The sequence below is a fragment of the Cyanistes caeruleus genome, chromosome 1 (assembly GCF_971803275.1).
Source record: "Cyanistes caeruleus chromosome 1, bCyaCae1.hap1.1, whole genome shotgun sequence".
Taxonomy (NCBI): Eukaryota; Metazoa; Chordata; class Aves; order Passeriformes; family Paridae; genus Cyanistes; species Cyanistes caeruleus.
In genome coordinates this window covers 34,250,732-34,275,623 of record NC_141701.1, presented here as the reverse complement: position 1 = coordinate 34,275,623, position 24,892 = coordinate 34,250,732, and the positions used below count along the sequence as shown (strand labels likewise).

Here is a 24,892-nt window from a genome sequence, read left to right as displayed (position 1 = left end):
TCAAAACTATGCATTATGAACAGATACTGTTCAAGGTATGGGAGTAGTGTCAGCAGAACAGGTGTGCCGTTCTTGAAGGAATTGCTGAAGGAATCTAAATGTACACTAAAAGAAAAGGCAGAGTAGAAATAGAACATCTGAGGAGAATATTGTCAGCTACCTGTAAGAAATTAGTGAAAATGAAGACAACAAGCCTTAATGAGATATGCTTCCTAGGTACTGGCTATTGAAGAGATCTAATTTTTAAGCTTGATTCTTAGTGTTGGGTTTTTTTCACTAATAAATATATCTATAATATACATACATATATAAATATAGTTATGCATGCAGGGAATTGTTTGTACGAGATTTTTCTCCAAAATAAATTGAAAAATGTTATTTACTTCTATTGACTCTTGCAGCTTTTTGATATTTTTATAATAGCCAAATCTTTATAACTCTGAGTGTGACTAGGTGTACCAGATGAGAACAGAGATATAGTATGCTGCATTAGAAAATTCATTGTCTTTCTTCTAAAAGCAAGATGGGAAAGTCTAGACTTCAAAGGAATCAAAGGAATATTGCCTAGTGACCTCACTAAGTCATACTACACAGAAATAGGTAAAGTAAATCATGATAAATTTATGCAATATAAATACTGTGCTTTTGAGTGATTAATAGTCTTGTATGTTTATGAAACATTCTTTACTGAGAATAAATAACAGCAACAAGTAAAAATGGATGTTAGAGGTAGCTGTGTCCCATTGTACAGGATTTTCTCAGGATTGTTTTTTTCTAGAAATGGAACATTTATCTGTTTCATCTTCATGAAGCATATTCCCTGCTTCAAAAACACTCAAATTTGATCATAAATTCCACTGTACCTCTCAATGGGCACATGAATTTTTAAAGTCTGTTCAAAAGAAGCATGTGGATTTTAATTCATTTTTGAGAATAAATAGAGACATCCAAATAAATGCTTATAGTCACTCAATCTGAAAATCTCAAGATTTGCTGGATAACAGCAATTTATAGATATTCACTGTTAGAAACAGTGGCCAAAAGGTATTGTGAGATGTTCCTGTCATCATACTGTGTTCCTTCTTTCTGCCCTGTGCTTGCTTTTCAGACTCTGTGGTATGTCTCAAATAGCATTCATGACATCTCCTAAGGATCTCAAGTTCTCTGTCTTTATCCCAGATGGGGGGGTGACATCACATCACTCCCCTCAAATGTGTGCCTACTACAAGTTTTGTGCATGTTGGTCCATAGGTTGTCACATTAGAGGGACAAAGAGGACGTTGGGCATTCTAAACTGTCAGGTCTCATGCCAGACAAGGAAATATTTTATACATCCATAAGATGACTGGGGTCAAGGATCTGTCCTTATGGACTTAATAATACTCTTCAATTGGTAAGACTCTCAAGAGAGTGACCGACTCTTACAGCTACCCAAGTCTAGAAACAGCATGTGGGAGTGCAGCTTTGCGTATAAAAGTGGTAGAATTGGGGTGTTCTTAGTGCAACCATGTATTCATAAATACATGGCACTACATGGGATTGATTCTAGGTGTGCTGAAAGAGGAGACTAATATCATTTTGAGGCCATTCTGTCATCACTGAAAGGTCATAATGATTATGGGATGCTCCTGATGATTAGAAAAATGCAAATACCTCATTGATTTTGAGGAAGGGCAATCTGATCAGCCTAACCTCACCCTCTGCAAGAATTATTGAACGAACTTTCCTGGAAGGTGTTCCTTGTCACATGGAGGAAAATGTGATTTGGAACATCAAGCATGGATTTACATGACTGTATGTGTCTGATCAGATCAACACAGTTGTCCTCTTAGGTGAAATAACCTGTAACCGAACAAACAGCAATGGATGTTTCATACCATGACTTTAGCAAAACCTTTGTCAGCTTCCTTATGACTCAATTGATAAGATATGGACTCACTAAGTGATGTATGATCTGACTAAGATGATGTATGTAAATTTGACTCAGTTGGTGGATTCAGGGGATTGTGACTAGCAGTGCAAAGTCCAGTTGGAAGGTCTATCTTTAATGGCATGCTCAAGGGACTGGTACTGAGATTGATGCCATTTAGGGGAATTTCCTAATGCCTTGGATGATGGGGTAGTATTTCTCTCAGATTTGTAGGTGAGACCAAATTGTGGGAAGTGATTGGTATTCTGGATAGTAGGACTGCTATTCAGAGGGATAGGACCGAGGAATGGGCTGAGAGGAGCCTCTTGAAGTTCAGCACAGGCAAATTCAAAATCCTACATCATGGATGGAATAACCCTGAGCAGCAGTATAAACTGGGATGTGTGTGTCTAGAAAGTAGCTTCTCAGAAAAAGATGTGGGATGCTGATGGACAAGGACTTGGAATACAAACCAGCTGTGGTTATGTGCTCATGCAGTGGAGAAGGTGACCTGCATAGCAGACTGCAGTAGCAAGAGTAGAGCCAGCAGTGTTTGTTTTTGAGGTGGCATCTGAAGTACATTGTGAGAAACAGTGGTGTACTGGAGCAAGTCCTGTGGAGGTCCACCAAGATGCTGACAGGGTTGTAACATGTGATGGACAAGAAAAAGCTGAAGGAAATTGGTTTGGTCATACTGAAGAAATGAAAGCTCAGGGGAGATTTCATTATTACCATCAACTAATATGCTGGAGGATGGATGAGAAGGCATAGTCAGATTTGTCAATAGTGTTTAGTGAAAGGATAAGAGGAAACAAAAATTATACTGCAAGGGCAGTCAAACAGTGGAACAGATTGTCCAGAGAACCTGTGGAATTGCCATCACAGGGTATATTTAAAACTGAACTGAATAGTCTGAGCAACTTGCCCTCAATGGACCAGTCTCGGGCACCAGGTCAGTCTAGAAGAGGTCCCTTCCAGCCTAATTATCCTCTGCTTCCATGCTTTGTTGTTTATGCACTTCCGTTTTTGTTTTTCCATAACACTAATTGATTTAAATTTTAATTAATCCTATTGTTTTCCTTACTTACACCTGCAATTAGTTATGTCTACAATATTTTGAAAATACTTTGTGTATTTGAACTACATTTTGTTTTAGTTGCTATCACAGAGGTTGGTTTCAGACATGTGCCTTTTTACCATATCTTGTTTCTCTTACTTTCTGCTAAATAGTTTAATATTCTTATATTACTCTATAGATATAGATATAATCTGTATATATAGATCAATTTTCTAAATGTTCTTTTGACATTTCTTTCCTTTTGGTTTATGCCAAAATCAGCAGTACCATGTACCCCTTCAACTACACAGATGAGCAAGAGTGTTTAGAAGGAATTATGTCCAGATGTGCACACTATATTCCATTTGTTTTGTGTCTTCAGCTTCTACCTCTTGCACTTTTTTTTCCCCCAAAGCATCTCCAAAGAGGTAGTAAGGACTCATCTGAGAAACAGAAAGTTTTGGACTGGCTGAGACCTAAAGATTTACTCTCAGATTTGTGTTTAAAAGAAAATAACAAATCCCCACACTCAAAAATCTAAAAAGCACCCCCCAAACTGCCAAAACAAACCTAAAATTTGATGGAGTCAATCTGTTCTATTATGTTCTGTTTCAGACTTGGTGTCTTGTGACTGTCTGCTTCGAATGATCCCGTACTTGCACATTTATTCAGAACTGTCATTTAATATGAATCTTTGAGAACATGGGAGTATTTGATTTATTTCATTAGGAAATATATTTTCTCCTTCAGTAGAGTGATGTTGATTGCAGTGTGCAGGTTATTCCTGCACAAATGCCTTTTCCTTATACTTTCAACTTTTTTACTGGAAAAATTCCTCCACTCTCGCCTGCCTATTATGATCTCAGGTGCACCTGGAGCACACAAACAAGTGTTAATATCTAAGCCATCTGACCACTTGTTTGGTGTGTGCAAAACCAGAGTTAAGCAGAAGCTGCTGTTGTCTGGCAAGGAAGAAGCTTGGAGCTAGGGGTGTTTGTGTGTATATAAATTAAATGTTTAAATAATTACAGTCTGTACCTGAAGAAAAACAAATTTGGAAATTTCAAACTAGTTTGTGAAACAGATTTTTGTTTCCCAGCTAGCTACTTTTAGGCAAAGTAGGTTGATCTCTTCACCACCTCCATATTAAATCAGATCACAGATTATCCTTTCATGCTGCTTCATTTCAGCATTCTCATCACATCCCACATGCAAATACAATGTTGTGTGCTTCTAGTTGCTCTTGGTCAGTCTAGGACTGTAGGCCATCATTCTTTTAGCCTTTTAATATCCAGATACTATGTTGTTGTGGTTTTAAAGCAGTAACTAAAAGACATATGTAAACCAGTTTGGATTTATCACCAAAGAATTCAAATCTGAGTGCTATTACTAGATTTAAATTCATGAGTAATTTTGCGCTCAATTATATTATACATATTTTTGTTCTTTGAGATATACGATGGCCATAAAATGCATTAATGAAATGTTGGATTTAATGAGCAACTGGTCTGATTTTGTCTGCAAATCATGCATTGAAAAGTCTTGTATGGGTAGACAAAACCAGTACTGATCTTGAACCATCATCCAGTAGAAAATAAAAGTGTGCTGATTTGTGGCAGAATTCATAACACAATTGTGAATTAATCTAATGTGCGTTTATGGCCAGGGCACACCACCAAAAAATCAGAAATACTGGCAACTGTATCTGTCCAGTCTCCTAAAATGAGATGAATTCCCGGGTCCATAAAGGGAAGCTCTACATCGTTCAATACAAATGCTACAATGTAGATGTAATAAATCTGAATTGTAGGCAAATAATTTCAAGAGGAAGTGTTAAATAAATCTTTCAAATAACATAGATGAGGCTGAGATGAGTAATGTGATAAGAGATTTGAAATTACTGATAAGATTTGGTGGAATGAGTGAGCATAATAAAGATGAAGGTCAGAGTATAATGAAAGGATTTTGCTAAGTGTGTAGTGACACAGGCATGTAAATGATTAATGACAGACTTCATGCATAGAGAGGAGGATCACATATTTGAAAATATTTCTACGAAGGGTCATATGGTATTTTTACAGTTCTGAATGCTTCCAACAAAGCCATTAATTTGAAAATTACCAGTGCTTGTTGATCCCTCAGCTGAGAAGATACAAGTTTATATTCTGAAAAAAATCTGTAAGCAAGAAGAAAATGAACTTGAAAGAACAAACATGTGCCACATGATGCTAGTAAATAGATATTGTTTTAGTATCCATTCATTATTTGAAAGAATGGGTAAGTAGGAAGAACTACATCTTCTCTAGAAGTAATACAAAATTTTAGTCAGTTCAAATTCTGTTGAACTTCCCCCTCTGTTTTGACTCCTCAGAATGAGACAAATCCTTGCTGAAGCAAATTGTATTGAAACATAGAACTAATTCATTACAGCATATCTATTTTGGTACCTTTTCACTGAAGTATAGAATGGCTCAGTAGAGCACAGCTGATTGTACACCAGTATGAAAAGCAAATTTCCACCATGGTTTTGACTGATTTCCCACTATCCATCTAGTGAGCTGCAGTCCAAGCTTCCTGTGTTTGTCAGACATTTCTCTGAAATTAGCAACCAGGTCACTGTCTTGAGCAAGTGTCCCTACTTTTACAGAACAAGAGTCTTGAGACTTTCTTTTTCACCTGATGTGAGTTGATCCATATACTTGGCAGTTGCTGATCCTAGGAGCTCCACAACTGTCAAGTAGAACTTATATTTAGTTCATCCAGCTTCTGTCCCATGACAAATTTTGCTTCAAAATTGTATGGTTTAATTTGAAAAATTGGTTTTGTTTCAAATTGACATGGTATCAAATTCCAGCTTGTGGAAATTTTCTGCAACCTGGAAGCTCCAAGGTTCAGTTATCTTTTTATATGGTTTTACTATATTAAGTTGTTGCCTGTTTGTATTCTGGTGGTACTGTGAGATTTTTTTGATGTGCATAAACATAGAAAGAAAAGTCTGTCATACTGCTAGTGAGTGATGCCGTAGAATATATTGTTAGCACACAGAAGGGTGATGGTAAGATGACTGCAAAAGGCCTCAAAAGGAGCATGTGACCTCAATGTAAAACAAAGGTGGGTGAAAATAGAGAGAACTCTTTATAGAATTTATTTTCTAGTTTATTAAAAATTTATATTCACAGTTAGAAATAGTTTTGAAAAATACTAGGTGGAACATTTTGTTTTCTGTAAATAAGAAAAAAAAAGGATGAAAAATGCTGAAGTTGTGCTGTTTAATTTGTACGTGCTATGGTCTGTGAATGGAATCAATTTTTGTTGCACAAGAATTTATGTAACTTTGGACTTAGCAGTTCTTGAAGCAGGGAATTATAAAATAGTGTTTGAAATTTTTAAATATCAACAGAAATTACAAGCCGATCATCTGAGTAGAGACTGCACATATTCTAATACCTTAAAGCCTGTATGTATTTACTGGGAGCCACTGTAACTCATTATTTTCATTATCCTGAGAAGGAAATATATTACTTGCCTTTTTTAAGCACAGAGCAGAACAAGACTCTGACACTCCAACTTGCTTCTCTCTTCCCTTCTCCTTATTGAGGGTTCTTGTGTCCCTTTCCTTCAATTCTTATCTCTGTAGGTCTCTTTCAATGTCTCTTTTGTCTTCTGTCTTTGAGAATGTCTGTAATTGCAGTCTAATATATTAAATTCCTTAATAGCCAGGTTCCAGGTTATGGGTGCTACAGATCAGGATATACTCTGGATTGTCAGACTCTATAGATATTTGTTTTGAAGATTAGTTGGTTTATGGAGTTGGTGCAAGAGGTAGAATCATGTAATTTGTGAAAGAAAGACTTGAACATAACTTTGTCCCGTTATTTTACCTGGAAAAGGTGACTATTGACTTAACTACACAAGGGAAAGTTGAAGTTGATGCAAAGTGGAGCAGATTCTATTTTCACACAGAGGGAAGTCAGCATTAAGGCAAATTTCAATACCTAGTTATTTAAAACATTTTATAATAGCTATCAGACTTGATGTCTGAGCATGATTTCCTCCTATCATCATAAAAGCACTCTGAAGTTCCAAATTATCACAAAACCACCTTTTTTAGCACAATCTGTAGGAGTCTGTTAGTTGTCTTCTTAGCATGTAGTGAAAATGATGTTTATAAGCATACATTAGTTGACAGCTGTCAAAATAGTAAACAACAATTTTGAAGCTGGCCAGGATATATTAGATATTTTAGGCTTTTCTTTGAAGTTATTTTTAAGTGAGTGGTCAGCGACTGGTAAATGGTGGTTGGTAAAAATGCAACTCGTCCTTTCTGGTGAAAAGGTGGACTATACATCATCATCTTCATACCTGTATGAATGTAATGCTGTGTTTAGAGAAAACCCAACTGTTGCATTTCATGGCAAAACAGAAGCTCACTTAATTCTGAACACTGGCAAAAAGAACATGTTAAACTGCAGTTCTAGAAAAGAGCATTGTTTTTGTTTTCATTTCTACAAATTGTTCAAAATGTTCACTTTGTTCAGTGAAGCTCTGCTCATTGTGTGTTCTATATATCTCAGACACTCCTCTTCGTTGTAGGTAAACTTAGCAATTGAGATAGTGTTATTTCAAAATTAAAAGCTTTGGTAATAGATAATGAGCTCAGGTCTGTGCTTCCCAAAGGCTGAGTTTGTTTAGGTAATGAAATGAAGATTAGAGGCTGTACAACATGAATGATAAAGACTTACTTTGTTTCACTGTTTTTTATGAAATGTTATCTACACTTTATGATTTTTTGAAAAAGAAAAATGTTGTTTTGAAGCTGTATCTAAAATACTTTTTTTGATTCTTGATAAAATAACTGGGAAAGCCAGAAGTACCAGTTACTCATTCTTGTTTTGACATTTTTTCTTATTGACCCTTAGGCCACACAATTCTATTTTGTTGTAAATGAAATACCATCATGTGCAATAGTTTAAATACATTTTTTAAATTGCATTAGTAATAATTCAATTATTAAATGTTAATTATCCTGTTTACCAATTCATTCCGTTGCAAGAATAATTCAGTTACGCATTTGTTCATAGATACTTTTACTTCACATTGACCAAAGGAAGTATTTCCAGCAGTTAAAGTAAAGGATAGTTAAGTAATTTCCACCGAAGATACTTGAGCTTGTAAATTCACTGTGCAGATTTTTTTCTACTGTAGGAGTGTGAAGTACCAAATCTAAACTTCATCTATATATCTGTGTATATTTAGTGCCAAGGTCAATAGAGCATCCTAAATGGGATTGGAAGACAAAACCGGAGAACCATGATTTTGATGAACTAAATCATATTCTTCAAGAGAGCAAAAAGCTTGGAAAAGCCCTTGAGAATCTGTCTCGCAGTAAGTTGTTTGATTTTAGTTTCTTAATGTAACCATGCGGCCTGAATTGTAATTTGGAAGTATATATTTCAGGAAAGTGGTCTTCTATTCAATGAAGACCAAGGTCATTGACATCAGCAGTTACACTCCCATTGATAAGGTATACAGATTATCTGAGATAATTCAGGAGCTCTCCTGGAAACTGAAACTACTACCCCTGCACTTTTTTTTCTTACATTAGTTTTCTGCCAGTTTACTGAGCTGAATTAGCTTATAAAGAGATCAACACAAGAGGCTGGTTCAATGAAAATGGTGGGAACATGCAGCAGGGAGATTGCTCCTTTGTGTGGTAGTTAAATGGGATTAACCTTTGTATGACCTTTACCTCATTGATGGAGTTCAGACCTGTTATTGAAAAATATTTAGCTGTTTTGTATCCTTGCTTTCTTTCACCTTCTAGTTTTCAAAAGAAGTTAAAATATTTTAAAGCATCTCAAATAAATACTCAGAAACATGAAATACAGTTATTTCATAATAAACCCCATATATTATCCCGTAAACAGTATTGTAATGAATAGCTCTGAGGATTACTGGATATAATCAGAGATAGCTGCTCTTTTTTTTTTTTTTTTTTTTTTTTTTTTTTTCTTTTTTTCTTTTTTTTTCTTTCTTTTCCTTTTGCTTTCTTTCCTGTAGAAGAGAATTCTGAAATACATTTGTGGGAGCAAATACTGCTAACAATTTTTAAAGTATGAAATGATGACAAGTACTGTTCGCCATGCTACATGAAAACTAGATGTGGCATGATACTTGTGTGAGAAACGTTTATTCCTTCTCTCATTAAGTTTTTATTCCTGGCAGTTCTTGATTCACTGGAGAATTTACAGATAGTGAGGTCAGAGACAGAGCTAAATGAGGAATGGAAGATTTGTTTTGTAAAGAATTTTGAGATTTAGGATTTTTCCAAATTGTACCAAACATCCAAAACTAATTTTCCCAAATCACACTCTCCCGAATGTTTTAAGTTGATCACTACAATTATATTCTGAGCAATTTTCAAACTTGTATTATAGTGGTATAGTTATGGAGATTTTTGAAATACTTTTCAAGTAAATTGGTCTATCTGCCTGTAAGGAGCTAAACCAACTCTGGTCAACATCTCTTGTTTGCAGCCTCATTATTGCCTGACTGTGATGGATGTGAGTGTAGGTTTCAAGCTTTTCTCCTTTAGAGACTTGTAGGGAAGGTATATACAGATACAGAAACAATTATTTTGAATTTCAGAAAGGGTTATTTAGTCACTCTCTGGAGACACAAACCAATCAGATGTGAAAGTTCAGTAATTAACGCCTAAATCCACTCTTCAATCCTACATCTTTGTCTTTCCTTCAGAATATTGTGAAGTTTCCACTTTTACCTAGAACAATACCTATACTTCCTTATATCTAAAATAGATTTTGCAGCATTCTGTACCTCTCCTTGCCCCACAGTTTTCTAACTGGAGTGGAAAACTTCAGCTCTTCTGGGTCCTACACTTGGACTGGTTGAATGTTCCTGATCACCATTGTTGGAGGCTGTTTTTCATAGTTATTTCGTAAATGAAACATTCTTCACTGTTTCTTGCTAGTACTTGATGCTTTCTGGTGGTTTGTCAAGATAATATGGAATTTGAATCCCATCCCCCAGAGTGCTTTAAATCACTCGCAGCGTGATAATAAGTGATAATTCACTTTCATGAATGTACTCTCTATTTCTTCATCCAGATCATTAATGGAAATATTGTCAGACCTCTTCATGATCCCATTTCAGATCTGACAACCAGCCCTTGAAAGATACTCAGTAAGTGTGTTTTTTCCCCACCAGATGTTATTCTACCTTGCAGTGTTTTCACGTAGATTGTAATTCTCTAATTTTTTTTTCACTGAAGCATAACCTGGGATAGTAAACAGAGTCTAAAAGCTGGAGTATTTTGCATCTGCATCTTCCTCTTATCCACTAGGCAAGTTTCCCAATTGAGAATGCAATTAGACTAATTTGATATGATTCATTCTTGATAAATTCATGTTAGCTCATTCTTATCACCTTTCTATTCCATTAGATGTTGATACATTATTTATTTAACAGTTTTGTCTGATTCTTGCTGTTGTCTGATTTAGACTTGGTGGTTGGTAGTTCCCCACATCTTCTCTTTTTCTTTTTAAAAGATATGTATTTGCCCTTATCTGTCCTCTATGTTCCTGAAAGGCAGTTGCTAATGGATTAGAGGTTTCTTCAGTTAAATGCTTTAGAGTGAGTTTCACAAGAGTCTGCTAACTTGAATGTATTTAAATCACCAACATATCTTTCAGCTTCCTTTGTCTGGCTTGCAGTTTTTCCTCTTAAAACCGCTAGTGTTAAGCATCTGGCTGCAATTGATTTTTTTTTGGCAAAGACTGAAGCAGGGAAAGTATTGAACACTGGGAATTCTTTGTATCATCTCTTACTTGCTTTCCTTCTCTTTGATGTAATAGTTCTGTATTTTAATTTATTCTCCTTTTCTAGTGTATTTATAGTATCTTTTCCTATGGCTTTTTATGTTCTGTTATAGTTGTTAGTTACTCTGCACTTTAACGTTTTTTACTTGTTGGTGTAATTTAAACACTTGTATCAGATTAATTCTAAGCTGTATGCCCTTGTTTCTCGGTTTTGTACTTCTAATTTTCACTTCATTTCAAGAATTAAAAAAACCCTTTGCTATTATTTCTTAAATGTTAGCATGGTATTAAAAATCAAAATGAAAAATGTGAAAATTTTGTAAATAGAGAAAAGATAGAATTTTGAAAATAAATTAATTTTATTGTTCTCACAGAGATAGAATGTAGATTGCACATAGGAAATATATTAGAAGGCTTCAATTAATAGGTCTAGGACTTTAAAAGTATAAGGTGCATAAAACTCATTCTATGCTGTACCCAAATAAACATCCCATGAGGTGAATTTTAGAAAAGCCATCACAAGATCCCATGTCTACCTCTCCTGATGCTTGTTTCAGGCAGTCTAATTAATGCTTTTGTTTCCACAAACATGCCATGAGTTTAGTGCTGCATTTGGTACTAATCTTATTTTGAAGTGGTGTGGGACAGACAATGGGCTCAACAGCTGAGTACACAGATAATCAAAATGTACTATTAATGGCTTTTTACAGCACCCTTTCTCTTTTTCTTCAGTATTTTAACAGTGAAGAGTGACACATGAGATGAAATGTTTGAAGTTAAATGCATTTTCATCAAGTCTTGGAATTTGTTTACATTTTAAAGATAAGCTTTTGGATCTTTTTTGAATTTCTATGACTTGATTGCCTGTTAGGCAGTTGATATTAGCCTGTGAAATAAATTCTAGTTTCTATTGCTTCATTTGTTATGCAGTCTAGATAACCTGCTTTGAGACAAACTTGCACACTTCATGCAAGATTAGAATTGCCTGTAAGATTTGGAAGGTGAGACTCTTAGATGTTTGGCCTCTTCCATATTCAGTCCTAGTGATAAAAACTGAATTTGGTTTTATTTGGACCCTTTCTCCCAACCCCTATCAAGAGTGAGTAATTCTGTGCTTTAGTAGGTCTTAGAAACCAAGTTACTTCACACTCAGAGTTAAAAGTATCTTAGGAGTTTTGAGAGTCTGGAGAAGGTTATTTTTGTAATTATGGTCCAATTGTTGTGAAGCTTGCTGATTTAAATACACCATTTTTCAGAGGCTTACCCACATGGGAGAGCTGGATTTTGTTTGCTTCTTCAATCATCTGTATGTCATTGAACTGGATTTGGAGCTATCAAGTCATCTATTTAGGGAAGATTTTGGTTTATAAAGTGACTCACAGGAATATTCTGCATTTCCCTTGTGCATGTTTAATTTTCTTTTATTGCAAGGTCTCCTACCTTGATTGCTGACATCCTTCTTCCTGTGCTGATCAAAAGGAAGAAAAGTTCCATCCTGTTTCAAATGTACGCTCTTGTATTTCACCTTCTGGCCAGTTTGCCTTTAAACAGAATTAAAATCTGTACAGCTAAGGATCTTGCTAATGAATATGCCTTTGTCTTTCCCCCATTTTCTGAGGATGAAAGAATAGATAACAAGATATGGAAACCAGTGAATTATGAGAGTTTTGAGTAGGGGGAAATTGAGGACTAAATTAGTGAGATCATGCTGCAATTAGGTGAGAAGTCTGCATACTTTATGAGCAACTTTGCATCTTTTATATGAACAATTAAGGATTAGGGTGCATATTGAAAATGTTTGTGTATTGAAGGTGCTGGGAACTGCATTTGATGAAAAAATATCTTCTGCTATGAGATAGGTACTCTTTCATAATCACAAATAGCCTTTTAGTGAAGATAACTGACATTTTGTTAGTAGTGTGTGAATGCTTGTTCCGGCCAGGTGTACGCTTCAGGTCAGAGGGGAAGAAACAAATTTATCATGCTTTGAATTCAGTTGACATTCTAAGGCAAAAAATGGTAATAAGTTGTCATTTACCAAAACTGTTTGATAATCAATCCAAGTCAGTTTCAGGTTATCCCAGAAACAATAGTATCTATGCGTAACCAACAGGAGAAAAATCCTCTTCTGTTTCTTAATTTTGAAGAGGACTAATCAGTAAACAATCAGTAAACAAGAAAACCATGGTTTTCCATCTAGTAGGAGATATTGCTGTAAATCATAATGACTTATAGAATCACAGAATTGTTAAGGTTGGAAGGCACCTCCAAAAGGCATCTGGGCCATCACTACTGCTCAAGCAGGCTCACTTAGAGCCAGGTGTCAAGGATCTTAAATACCTTTAAGAATGAAAGATCTCAAAGTCCCTCCAGAATATCTCAAAGAGTTATTTTTCATAATGTTAGAATCAGTTAATGTTGTTTATAATTGTGTTAAGAAAGACAAGCACAATCTTACCTCTTTAAGAAAAATATAAAATAGTAAAACGTAAAAGTGTATGTTCTGTTTATTTTTTACAGGGAAGATAAATAACAAGAGTAGAAATCTCATAACTAGAAGGGTAGAACAAGTTCTAAACAAAATCACAATATGTTAACAAACTGCTAAAATCATGTCCTCAGTTTTGTGGATGAACCTGCAAGTATGTGGGATGTGAGATGCTTTATATATACATCATGAGCTACTTCAATGTATTTAGCAGTCTCTGACAAACACATTAGAATGAGGTTTCATTTAGAAGCTTCTACACTGTAGGAAACTATTAATGATTTACATTCCAGTTGTGGAAAATGAATTCCAATTGAATGCCACTAAAATTTATTGAAACCAGACATTTCTGGTGGTGGTGATCATGATGCTTTAACTGTAAATGTATATCTTTAGGACACATAACTAGACTTTTGTCAACTGCCTTATGAGGGGAATTGTTTTAGGACATAACATGTTACTATTTTTCAATTGTATATAGTCGATGGTCTAAAATTGACACAGGGTCTATAAAGATGACTTCCCTATTATCTGTTGATCATCTAGCCCTAAATGTGTTCTGCTAACTGAAGCACAAGACTAGTCATCATGTAGAGGATTTTTCCCTTCTTCTCTTCAGTCTGAACTTTAAAATCATGTTATTCTTGCATGAGATCAATGGTTGTGATTTATTTTGAGATGAACATTTTTAGATAAGCTCAATCAAACCTTTAAGGAAGATAATTTTATCTCAGTACTACAGCTATTATCTGATACTGCCTTTGCTCATAAAATCCACTTGCTTTTAGTATGATGTATGAATAATAATACAAAATAATATTTTCTGAGATTGAAAGAAGAACAATATGAGAATAAATGTTACTCTTCAATTATAAACTGGGGCATGTATGGACAGGAGATCACTGCTACTTTTCTTGCAGATGTTTTAATCCCCTTCGTGAAGGTATTTGCCATTCTGATCCAACCTCCCTTAAGTTTCAGACTAGAGTCTCTTTTTGAGTTACCTTGTTCTTTGCTTTAGTATTTGGCTTGCTAAAAGTTTCTCTAATACTACTGCAGAATTGGGATGTGTGTGACTGTCATCTGAGATATGGAACTTTCTAGTTCTTAGTACAAGGGAGTTTACATTTGTTGAGCAGTAGAACATGAGCTATGACTCTGTCCTTGGCTACTGAACGCTGTGGGCTGCCTGTCATAACCCACCTATTGCAGTGTATACCTTCCCTTAAAGAGTTCTTAATTTTTGATTGTTCTCTTCTGTGATGACCTTGGCCTAGGAGAATTTCTGGGACAAGATATTTGTTGGGTACTTTGCATTTTATTTCTGTGTTTGCATAATTCATTAGTCACTAAACCTAATCCTGAAACCTGTATTCTCCATTGGAGCTGCTCAGAAATTTGGATATTGGTATTCTGCAAGTCTGAAGCAGAGATTATTTTGCTAAGGATTAATTAATTTTATTTTTTTTAAAGCCAATATTAGTAGGAGGGATTAAATCCGTGTTTTCTAGATTGTAACTGTAAGATGTATATTGTGCTCCTATGCTGGTGCCTTGAAGATGACAGTTTCTCTTGTTTTAATATGGCCAAGTGTTGGGAGGAATATTATCCTTGTTCAAGATAGATACCACTACAAAAAGTTTAAAGTTGCTTAATAATATGTTGACATATGCTCCTCATTGGTACTCTGAGGTTTCATTTCAACATGCCTTCACAGAAGACCTCTGAGTTACTAGTGGGGGAAATATGTCTAATTTTGAAAGTGATGAAATAACTCTCTGTAGGTAAAAGAATGATACAAGAATGTCTATTTTGACAGTCAGTACTGTCATAATACAAAAATATTTTAGAGTTCCTACACAGAAATGAGTGAGATTTTTAGGTTTTTGTGTAATTTTTCTAGGAGAGGAATACTTTGTTTGGCACAACCAGTGCAACCATTTTATGTCGTACATAATCCAAGAATGGTGTGAAATAGTTTCAATTTTCCTTGTTTTCAATACATGGTTCATACAGGTACAGGTACTAGAACATACAGTGCTGACTGTTGCAGTATGGCACAAGGTTTTGCCATGGGAATGCAAGCATACCTAGATGGCCTGTCCCACCAGTAAGAAGAACATAAGCTTCCCCTGGGAATTTGGAGTTGGAGAGTGCATTGGAGCAGTGGACTGCTGGACACTTGATACATGATACAGTATTTCTGTGTTTGTGCTCAAAGCTGCAGGATTAATAATGGTAGAATAAGAGTGCTGATTCTGTCCTGGAGTTTGTTACAGAACCTGTGATATGCACTATGAGGTTGACAGTCCAGCCATCCAGAAGTTCCCTGGCTTAGACTGATCCTGAGAATGAATTTCGACAAGTTAGTCAGAGTTGCATTGAGGTTGTCTTAGTATGTCTAAACTTTAAATGTCAAAAGCCATGTGTCAGATCCAGAAAGCTTTGTTTGGCAGGTAGGAAAACTGGCTATTGGGAGCTCTGTGGCCATCTTCTGGATGCTTAGGAAAATGCATAAATGTTTCCTTGAATATTGAGTTAAATAATGGTAGTCTGGCATACATTAAAGTAGTAGCATTTTATTTTCTTACAGTTGGATGCACATAAGTTTTCTCAGGTGTACATTATGCCTTTAGATAAATGTAAGTCTTAAAAAACCCTCAACAAAATTTTATTTTGTGTTATTTTTTTCCTGTAATTATTTAAGGACCACAAATAAAAGCAAAAATGGTAGATATCTCCGAAGACCCAAAACTTTCATTCTTTCCAGAGCAGCAGATCTGTAATTTTAGGTGAGTATAGCATATGAAAATATTGCCAGATTTTAAGCTACTGTAAATATGATCATGCCATTTCATAGAATCATGGAATGATTTGAGTTGGAAAGGACCTTAAAGATTATTTAATTCTTCCCCTTTCCATGAGCTGGGACACCTTTCATTAGATCAAGTTGCTCCAGGCCCCACATAACCTGGGAACACTTCCAGGGATGGGATGTTCACAATAACTCTGGGCAACCTGTTGCACCGTTTCACCATCCTCACGGTAAAGAATTTCTTCCTAATAGTCTTCATTTTAGTCTGAAGCTGTTATGCCTTGTTCTATCACTACATGCCCTTGTGGAAAGTCCTTGTACAGCTTTTGGTAGCCCCTTTTTAGGTACTGGAAGATGCTATAAGGTCTCCCTAGAGCCTTCTCTTTTCCAGGCTGAAAAACCCTAACTCTCTCAGGCTGAGCAACCCCAACTCTCTCAGGCTGTCTTCATAGTGGAGGTGCTCCAGCCCTCTGAGCGCTTTCATGACCCTCCTCTGGACTTGCTCCAGCAGGTCCATACCTTTTTTTTGGGGGGGGCTCCAGACCTGGACACACTTCATACGGGGTCTCACAAGTGTGGAGCAGAGCCAGAGAACGCCCTCCCAACACTTGCTGGCGACAGTGCTTTTGGTGCAGCCCAGGGTGTGGCTGGCTTTCTGAGCTGCAGGTGCACATTGCAGAGTAATGTCAAGCTTCTTGTTTACCGACATTCAGAAGTTGTTATTCCCAGGGCTTCTCTCTATCCTTTCTCTGCCCAGCCTGTACTTTTGCTGGGGAGTGCTCTCACCCAGGTAAAGGACCTTGTGTTTGGCCTGGTTGAACTTCTATGCGGTTGGCACAGCTGCCCCACCTCTCAGGCTTGTCAGGGTCCCACTGGATCACATCTCTTCCTTCCAGCATGTCAACTGCACCACACAGCTTGGTGTCATCAACAAACGTGCTGAAAGATCCACCCACTAAAGCCATGTCTCTCTAGATTAGAGACAAGGATGTTGTACAGGACAGTGTCAAATGTACGCAAAAAAGTGCGCAAGTCCATGTAGATGACATCAATTGCTCTTTTTCAAAAAGACCTGAACTTGTGTGGTGCCTTTTGTTTTGAAAATTAATTTTATGCTGTTGAATAGAGAACACCAAAGTCTAAAAATCACTTTTCAAAGAGAAACAGTGTCACTGAGTGGAGATATTAGTTGTTGGATAAATAAAACTCTACTGCTATGAAGGGCATATGCAAAAGGTAGTCATTATAAAGACATGGAATTGTTATTAACAATGTTCAGTTTTATTTAAAAAGATATTTCATTTCCTGGTAAGCTAGAAATGAAACAGAATGTCCTAAGCAGAAAACCTGTACTGTGGAAGATACTTGTTCTAGACTCAGAAGGATTTCTTTTATTAAATTATGATACAAATGTTTTGAAAGGTGGTGTTTACATCAAAGAAGATGCCATAACACTGTACTGATCTACATCTTTATTCTCCATACTTACCATTGTGCTGCTGTAGATTGTCATAGGAATAGAAGACTGGGAACAGAAATCTAGGATAGTTGTGTAAGGCAATGGTTTTAATAATCCATGCTAGTTTTAAGAGGCATGACAAACAGCTGATTTAGTATTTTAAATATAAAAATATCTAAGGTAAATGGCTAATACAGCGTGAGATAGGCTTTTTAGGCAATCTACCTAAAGTAGACATGTTAATAGTAATTGAAGCATAATAAGTATTAATAAATTACATTGTTACTACATAGTTTGTTAGGTATATTTCATTTAATCATAGCATGCCAAACCTTTCTTGCAATCAGACAGTACATTGTTCTTCCAGTCCTCTTCAAAAACTAAGCTAGTGACAGAATGAGTGTTCCAGTTGAGAGAGGCTGTGCTAGCATTAACAGCCCCTCTCCAGATTTGTTGCTGATCAGAGATGGCAGTAGTTGTGGCTGTGGAGCATTTCTGAAGGACTGTGGAAACATGTTCATACCAATTATTTCATTGTTCAGCTCCCTTACAGCACAGAGGGTTGTTACATGCTGAAGTAGAAACAAGTGCCCTGAATTTGTCTGTGTAATTCACCAGACAGCTGAGTGGGATGGATACTTGTGATGCCTGATCAAATTTCAGCACCAGTAACTACTTGTAAAAGGGAGAATTTTTTTAAAGACGTGAAATTGGCAGCTAGCTACCTAAATAATTGCCACATTAAACTTTGTCCATGGGCCTTAGCTGATGGTGGGAAGCAAACTTCTCACCCCTTTAGTTGGAATGGTTAGTAAGAGTGGTTGGTCTATTGTATAGTTGTCAATCACATTATGATATAAAACTATGGCAAACATTGTCTGTGAGAAACAGCTGCTATAAGTGAAAAGGTAAAGCATACTCCTTTATTTCTGGAGAATTTGCCTTTGACATTGGAAGACCTCTCCCAACAAAGGCAGGAGAGCAGTTTTAACAGTCACTTTGTTATCTGCTGCTCGGTATCTTGCAGCAGGGCAGTGATGCTGCAGCTTTAAAACTTCCGTTCTCTACATTCATCATGCAGAGTCAGGCTTTGAATGCTCTGAGCTCAGGGAAGTCAGAAATAGTTGTTCATCATAACTTTTATTCTAACAAAGCCATAGATTTAAGGTTGAATAAATGAAATGTGTCAGTTTTTCTGGTGTTAAGAGTTTTTTGTGATTAGGATTAAGTTTTGATGGAAAAGGTTATGGTTTGAAGAAGTGACTAAATTGTCAAATTAAAAATTTTTAGTGTATGCACATTTTGGCTATATCTATGAATGTTTTGCTTAAGACTGCAATATTTTCATTTAGTAGTTTCATGGAATGGGCTTTCCCTTTGCCTCTAGTATTCTGTGATTTTATAATGCTGTTTTCCTATTTAGAGTACATAAAAGGTAAATGAAAACAATTATAGAAAATGCAGAGAGTATAATCAATTACTTTTTGTCACCTGTACGAAGAAGTGACAAAAGGGCTTTCTGTTTGAAAAATGCTGATGTCTGAATAGTAGCAATTATGTGAACCGGAGATAGCAACCCTTGTTATCATTTCTTTATAGAAATTCAACTATTTTAAGTTGTCAGTGTATTACTTGAAAATAAAGTAACTGACAATACAAATAGGTATTTGACTACTGAAAAGTCATTAGTCTTCTAATGGTTAAGAAATTAACAGATATCCTAAATACTCCTATACAACAATGGTGACTATCTCTAGTTGTGTTCTCACATCCCACAGGATGTGGGTTTAAGGTTTCTTTGGTTGTTTTTTTCTTTTTTTTTTAATATTATCGTAAATATGCAAAGGGTTTAATTTTTTGAGGAGTTATTTTGTGAAAGCTGGAGTGCATATTATTCCATCTGAAATCTGTGCCCAAAAAAATGATGTTGCTGTTGGGATTTTCTGTCTACTGCACACAGGGTGCAAATCCCCCTCCTCTCAAAGTCAGCCAAGACATTCTGTGGGTTTGACAATTGCAAAGAAAATTGTTAAGAGTTGGACACACACTAACTGTGGTGCGGTAGTGTCTTGGAATGAAATAAGTTTTTTTACATCCAACATTTTTTGGGGGTTATTTATCCTAGTTTCTGCTAATGGAGTTGTGTTATCAGTGACAAAAGGAGTACTGTTGTTATTAATGAGGCTCAAGACATAACAAAAAGGTCTGTGTGACTGACGTGGTAAATACCACCTCCAGAAGAATCACCATGCTAAAATTTTTGTATCAAGCTCCTTAAAATGTTTCTTCCCCAGAATCCTTTTCCTTTTCTCTTGATGCCACATTAGAGAGAGCAAGCTAAAAAGAGTTTGCAGGTTTAATTCTGTGATTGCAAAGAACAAGGATTTCTGATTTCGTAAAATTTTATTTTGGCAAGATGTCCATAGAAGCTGCTAATTCTCTACATGCTTGTCTAAAAAATGCAGTTCATTTTAATGTCTTGCTACTGTTTCCAATTTAGTAGAGAAGAAATTTGAGGCATTCTGGTCAATTCAATTACTCAGTTCAGTCTCTTCTCTAAATTGAGAGTAAGTTCTAGGGAGCAATAGGACTTACACAAAGCGTTTTACTAAAAGCACGCTCGTTTAGATTATTGATGTTTTAAAATTTTATGTCTTATATGTAATTTAATCAGAGAGGTTAAATATAGTAGTGTGTACTGTTTTATCCATTTGTTGCTTTGTACTTTTGATAGGCTGATCTTTGATAGGCAATGGGGTAGTAAAAAACATTTGGCATTTTTTGGAACAGATTTTGGAAATTACAGGCATTATAAAAGGCAATCACCTTTTATATTTTCTTTTACCATACTTTAAAAAATGTATTTTTAAGAGGCAAGTCAATACAAGATAAAATTGCCCTTCCGTCCATTCCCAACTTACAAATACCCATTCATAGGGATATGTGAAAGCAGAAGAAAAGGGTACCAATCTTCAATATGAGGAATTAAGCCCGTATCAAAACCAAATAAGCTATATTAACATTGTGGGAAATTGCTGAGAAAAAGTAGTTTGACTTTTCAGACAGTATATGTGGTTGTAGAATGGATTGACCTTGGTTATCCAAAATGCATCTATATGATGGAGAGCTGGTTGATGTAAGCCAGGTTTTCAAAGATTAGGTGAAAAGAAGCTTGAATTAGTTTCTTACTACCTACAAGAGTGCAGTTATCTTCTCTCTAGAAGATATTAATTTGGGATTGAAGAAATTCGTAACACACTCAAGTCTGGTTGATGCAACCTGGTTATTATACTCTATGGGCATTAATGTTGTGTCTGGGCTAAAGAATAGTCTGAAGTTATTAAAAACGGGTTAATTGCAGTGAGGGATGGAAGGATTAGTCAAAACAGAACTTTTTCAATTTAATCCACTTAAGTACTATTGAATTACTATAAATATATTTTTAACTCCTGCCATATTTCTGATGTGTTGATGAGGTCTTTAAATTATAATTGCAGCTCTCTTAGCACTTTGTTCCTTTAAAAACAGAAATTTCTGGAAGGAATTCATCTAAACTGAGTATTAGCCAAATAGAGTTAATGATGAAAGGCACAGTAAAAAATCCCAGAGAATTAATATAGTTATGATATACCAAATAGTATAGAGTTATATATGTGTATGTTTATATATTAGTTTATACTGCTGCAGTCTTTAGTGTGATTTTAGAAAGAGTAACACACTACTCAGCTGATAATACGTATTTTGCAATATCGTCTCTTGCATTTTGTCAAAGGAGGTGTCTTGATAACATGAGCTGAAAAACAATTTTCAAGTGTGTGTTCTTCCTATGTATGGTTACTTCACTTATTTTTACCTCCAGGAGAACACAAGTTCTTGTTCAGAGGATTTAGGAAATGTTCTGCTTTCTATTGAGAAATTCTGCCTTATTCTCTTAAGTTCCACCTGGTTCTATAGGATCGTTTCCACTTTGTATTGTGAAGAAAGAGAGAAGAGAAATGTCCATATTGCCCTGTGATTGCAGCATGATGTGTTATGCATGCTGGTCAGGGTGAGATTTGCATAACAATGTTTCTATTGGTAAATCTGATATTGCTGATTCAATTTTAGAAAGCAGATAGAAGTATGCTTAAATTTGTTGTCACTTTACTGGCGCATCTGCCATTTTCATTTCCATAGTTTTTTGAAGTCATTTTGATAATACTGCAGCTGAGGAAAATGAAGAGTCTATTCTTTCCAGGCAATTTCACTAATGGAACAAAATGTGATACATTGTATGGTACAGCAGCATGCAGAGAACAGTATGTATAGTTTTCAGATTTAACTTTACTTACCACAGTAAAAGATATGCATAGAAAGCATTTTTCTAATTTATTTTTTTAATCTGTTTTGTTTTCAGGCATTGCTATTTCTGATGAACTTGATAAGGTAAGATTGATAAAAGGTGTGTAGTGAGCAGTACAAAGAGACAGATGATTATGATAAGGCACATGCCACTGTCCTGGCATACATGCATCTGTTCTGTTGGGTTCAGAGGAAGTTTGGGTATGGAAAGCTGTATGGGTAAGTACAGTATATGTAGATACATTAAGATCTTGACCAAGGATGGGCTGTTAAGTATGGAAAAAAAAAAGTCACTGAATTTAAGAGACACTTAATGAGACCATGGAAATACTTTTGATCTTGACACCATCTTTGCTTAATACAGTCTTTTGGATTACTTAGTGTACTTTTGAAAACATTTAACCTTGAATAACTTTTATTCATGAAATTGAGTTCTGCATTCCTAGATATGATTTGTGAGGCTATTTAGAAATTATTTTTACTGCCTAGATTTACACAGGAATGCACAAGGCTTAAATATCAGTCTTTACCTCCTTGCTGAATGCAAAAATGGTCTCTTCTTTTCTGGCCATTTTTGATACCTTAGGCAGTTAACACGAATTTTAGTTCTAGGTGTAATAAATTCTACATCGAAAGAGTAGATCAATCAAGCTAGGTTTACTTAAGTACTTATGAAAACAGAACCAATTTTTCTCTCGCTTTTCAGCAGTGACCAGCAGTGTGCTTCTAGTGCCAAGAAACTTGTGTTGTTTTCTTGGTGTCAGAAACCATTGCTGTCAGGAAAATGAGTTCAAAAGGTACATAAGATACAGGAATAATACCTGATATAGAGCACTTTTTTTTTTTTTTTCAATGACTTTCATTTCTGCTGGTAAAGTGAAAACAAATACTTCTGGCACAAGTACATATAAAATACCTTCACTGCATTGAACTGGAAGGCCAGTTAGGTAAGGCTGATAAATGTTACTGTGCAGTCAAGTGCATCTGTCGCTGCCGTTTCCAAACTATGGCTTAAGTCTTCCCACTGTTTCCATAACTGGGCTCAGAAGTGATGGTAAACACAATTAGAAAGTCCTTCCATTAGAACAGTCACCTTTTAGAATACTTATGAAGAACTCAATTTGTTCTATTTCTGTTGTTGATACTCTTGGAGGGAGGAAAAAGACAATTTAGGCTAGACCCTGGTATCACACACTTTTTACATATATATTTTTTCAAATAATTTCTGGTTGGTTTGCTTGTTTTTTTAAGCTATGACATCTTGTCCAAAAATATTCATGTTTTTTAAATTTAGTTATTTGTTGGGAAAAACTGAAATAGAGAACTGAGTTGGGGAATTTCTACAGGATCCAGCTTGAGTGAAGAATCAGGGTTTTTTTGTTACTATATACTTTTTTTTTTATGATTTAAAACTGGAGGGTGGTAGATTTTTTAAAATAAAACTTGGAATTAGGTTATATACATTAATAGATTATTATTATATATTAATAGATTGAATGTTCTTGAAGTCAAAATCTATTTGTACAATAAATAAAATCCCAAACAATTAAACTCTTCAGCATGCGTAATTTGTGTAATACTGCTCAACAGGCTTTCAGCATAGATTTAGAAAATAGTGATTTTTTTTTATCTCCATGATCTTTACTTAACTTCATTTCTTGTTTGACCCTTTAATTATTTTTAATTAATGTAAAATCTCGTCTGTGTTAAGAATATAAGCATGGCCAGGACCATTCTGTGGAATCTTGCCTCCTAGGAATGATCCCTTACGCAATATAATTCCTGAAATGTTCCTGTGACTTGTTTCTACATGTATTATTTGTCTTGGGCCAAAAGCAGCTAAAGAAAACCTGATAATAGTTGCTTTAACATTAGAAAGAGAATTTGTTTCTATTTCGCCTGGACACATTCCCATGTGATGTTTATTTTTCAGGTATAAATGTAGTCAAGTTTTAATTTCTTATACATGCTGATACTAGAACTTCCTTATCTAAACTGTGCTGCCACTGAATAATTTTTGAAATAATGTTCATCTGTGGTTTGATTTAACAGTTGAACTCATCATGTGCATGGGACTAGAACAGCATGGCCAAACTTGGCATTGGAATCCATTAAAACATCAGCATCGTATAGATATTATGTGAGACATATAAAACTCCCCTGTATGAATTTCCTTGCTTTATTTTCCCAATGAACAGGAATATTTTGGGGAACTAAGACAATGACAGAGTTCATAATTATACTGTTTTGTTAATCAACAATTATGAACCTAGAGAAAACAGAGACTGCATGTGTATGTTTCTTTATTTTTGTTTCTGATTGTCTTTTTTTAAAAAAATTATTTCTCTCCAGATTCAGTAACCTCTAGTTGCCTTTGTCGGGGAGTACTTTAATCAGCATTGTTGGTTGATGTAACTTCTTCAAGTAATCCAGTTAATTAGTTAGTTGCTTAGTTACTCGAGCATTTGGATTTGGAAAACCAGTTTGCTCTGAGTCACTTTTGTGAAAGAGTGTTTCATTTAAATGGATTCTTGTCAAATATCTGCTAGTATTATCTTTTTTGTCAGTACTTAGAGCTTTTGTCCAAGACAAGGATAGAGAAAATACAGGCACACAAAGTCAGTCTTTCAGTCAATATAGAATCTTTGTTTGACATAATCTTTTAAAATTTCTGATTCACTAGTAACCTTGCAAAAAAAGCCAAAAGAATCCTAAAATTACTGCAATTAAAATAGATTTATTATAGAGATTATCTTCTTTTTCATTTACTTCAGGTTTGCAGAACTTTGTGTTCTGTCTCTCTTGATGATTCAGCCTCTGTCTCTAGGCCATGGAAGCTATGTAAAGTCAGAAACTGGCGCTGCAAGTACACTGTGTAAGGAAAGAAATTAAAGGATGCCTTATCAGTCACATATTTTAAAACTAAAATGCAGAGTGGATATGATACAAATTTCTGAACTGACTCTCCCTCATTGCCACTGAATA

General features: G+C 35.4%; 1 protein-coding gene across 14 annotated transcripts in view; it reads left to right on the top strand.

Annotated features, from left to right (window-relative positions):
- Positions 1 to 24,892, top strand: part of C1H8orf34 (chromosome 1 C8orf34 homolog) — a 222,892-nt gene that overhangs the window by 25,084 nt on the left and 172,916 nt on the right. For 11 of the 14 annotated variants that reach the window (XR_015285841.1, XR_015285843.1, XR_015285840.1 and 8 more), the window contains exons 4-5: positions 8,223 to 8,351; positions 21,963 to 21,991. Coding sequence is in view for 7 of the 14 variants with exons in the window: in XM_086885671.1 (XP_086741797.1) it covers positions 8,223 to 8,351; positions 21,963 to 21,991 (158 nt within the window). In the remaining 7 variants the exon portion in view is untranslated. The remainder of the gene's footprint in view (positions 1 to 8,222; positions 8,352 to 21,962; positions 21,992 to 24,892) is intronic. The other 3 variants (XR_015285846.1, XM_086885697.1, XM_086885691.1) reach the window with 1 other exon arrangement.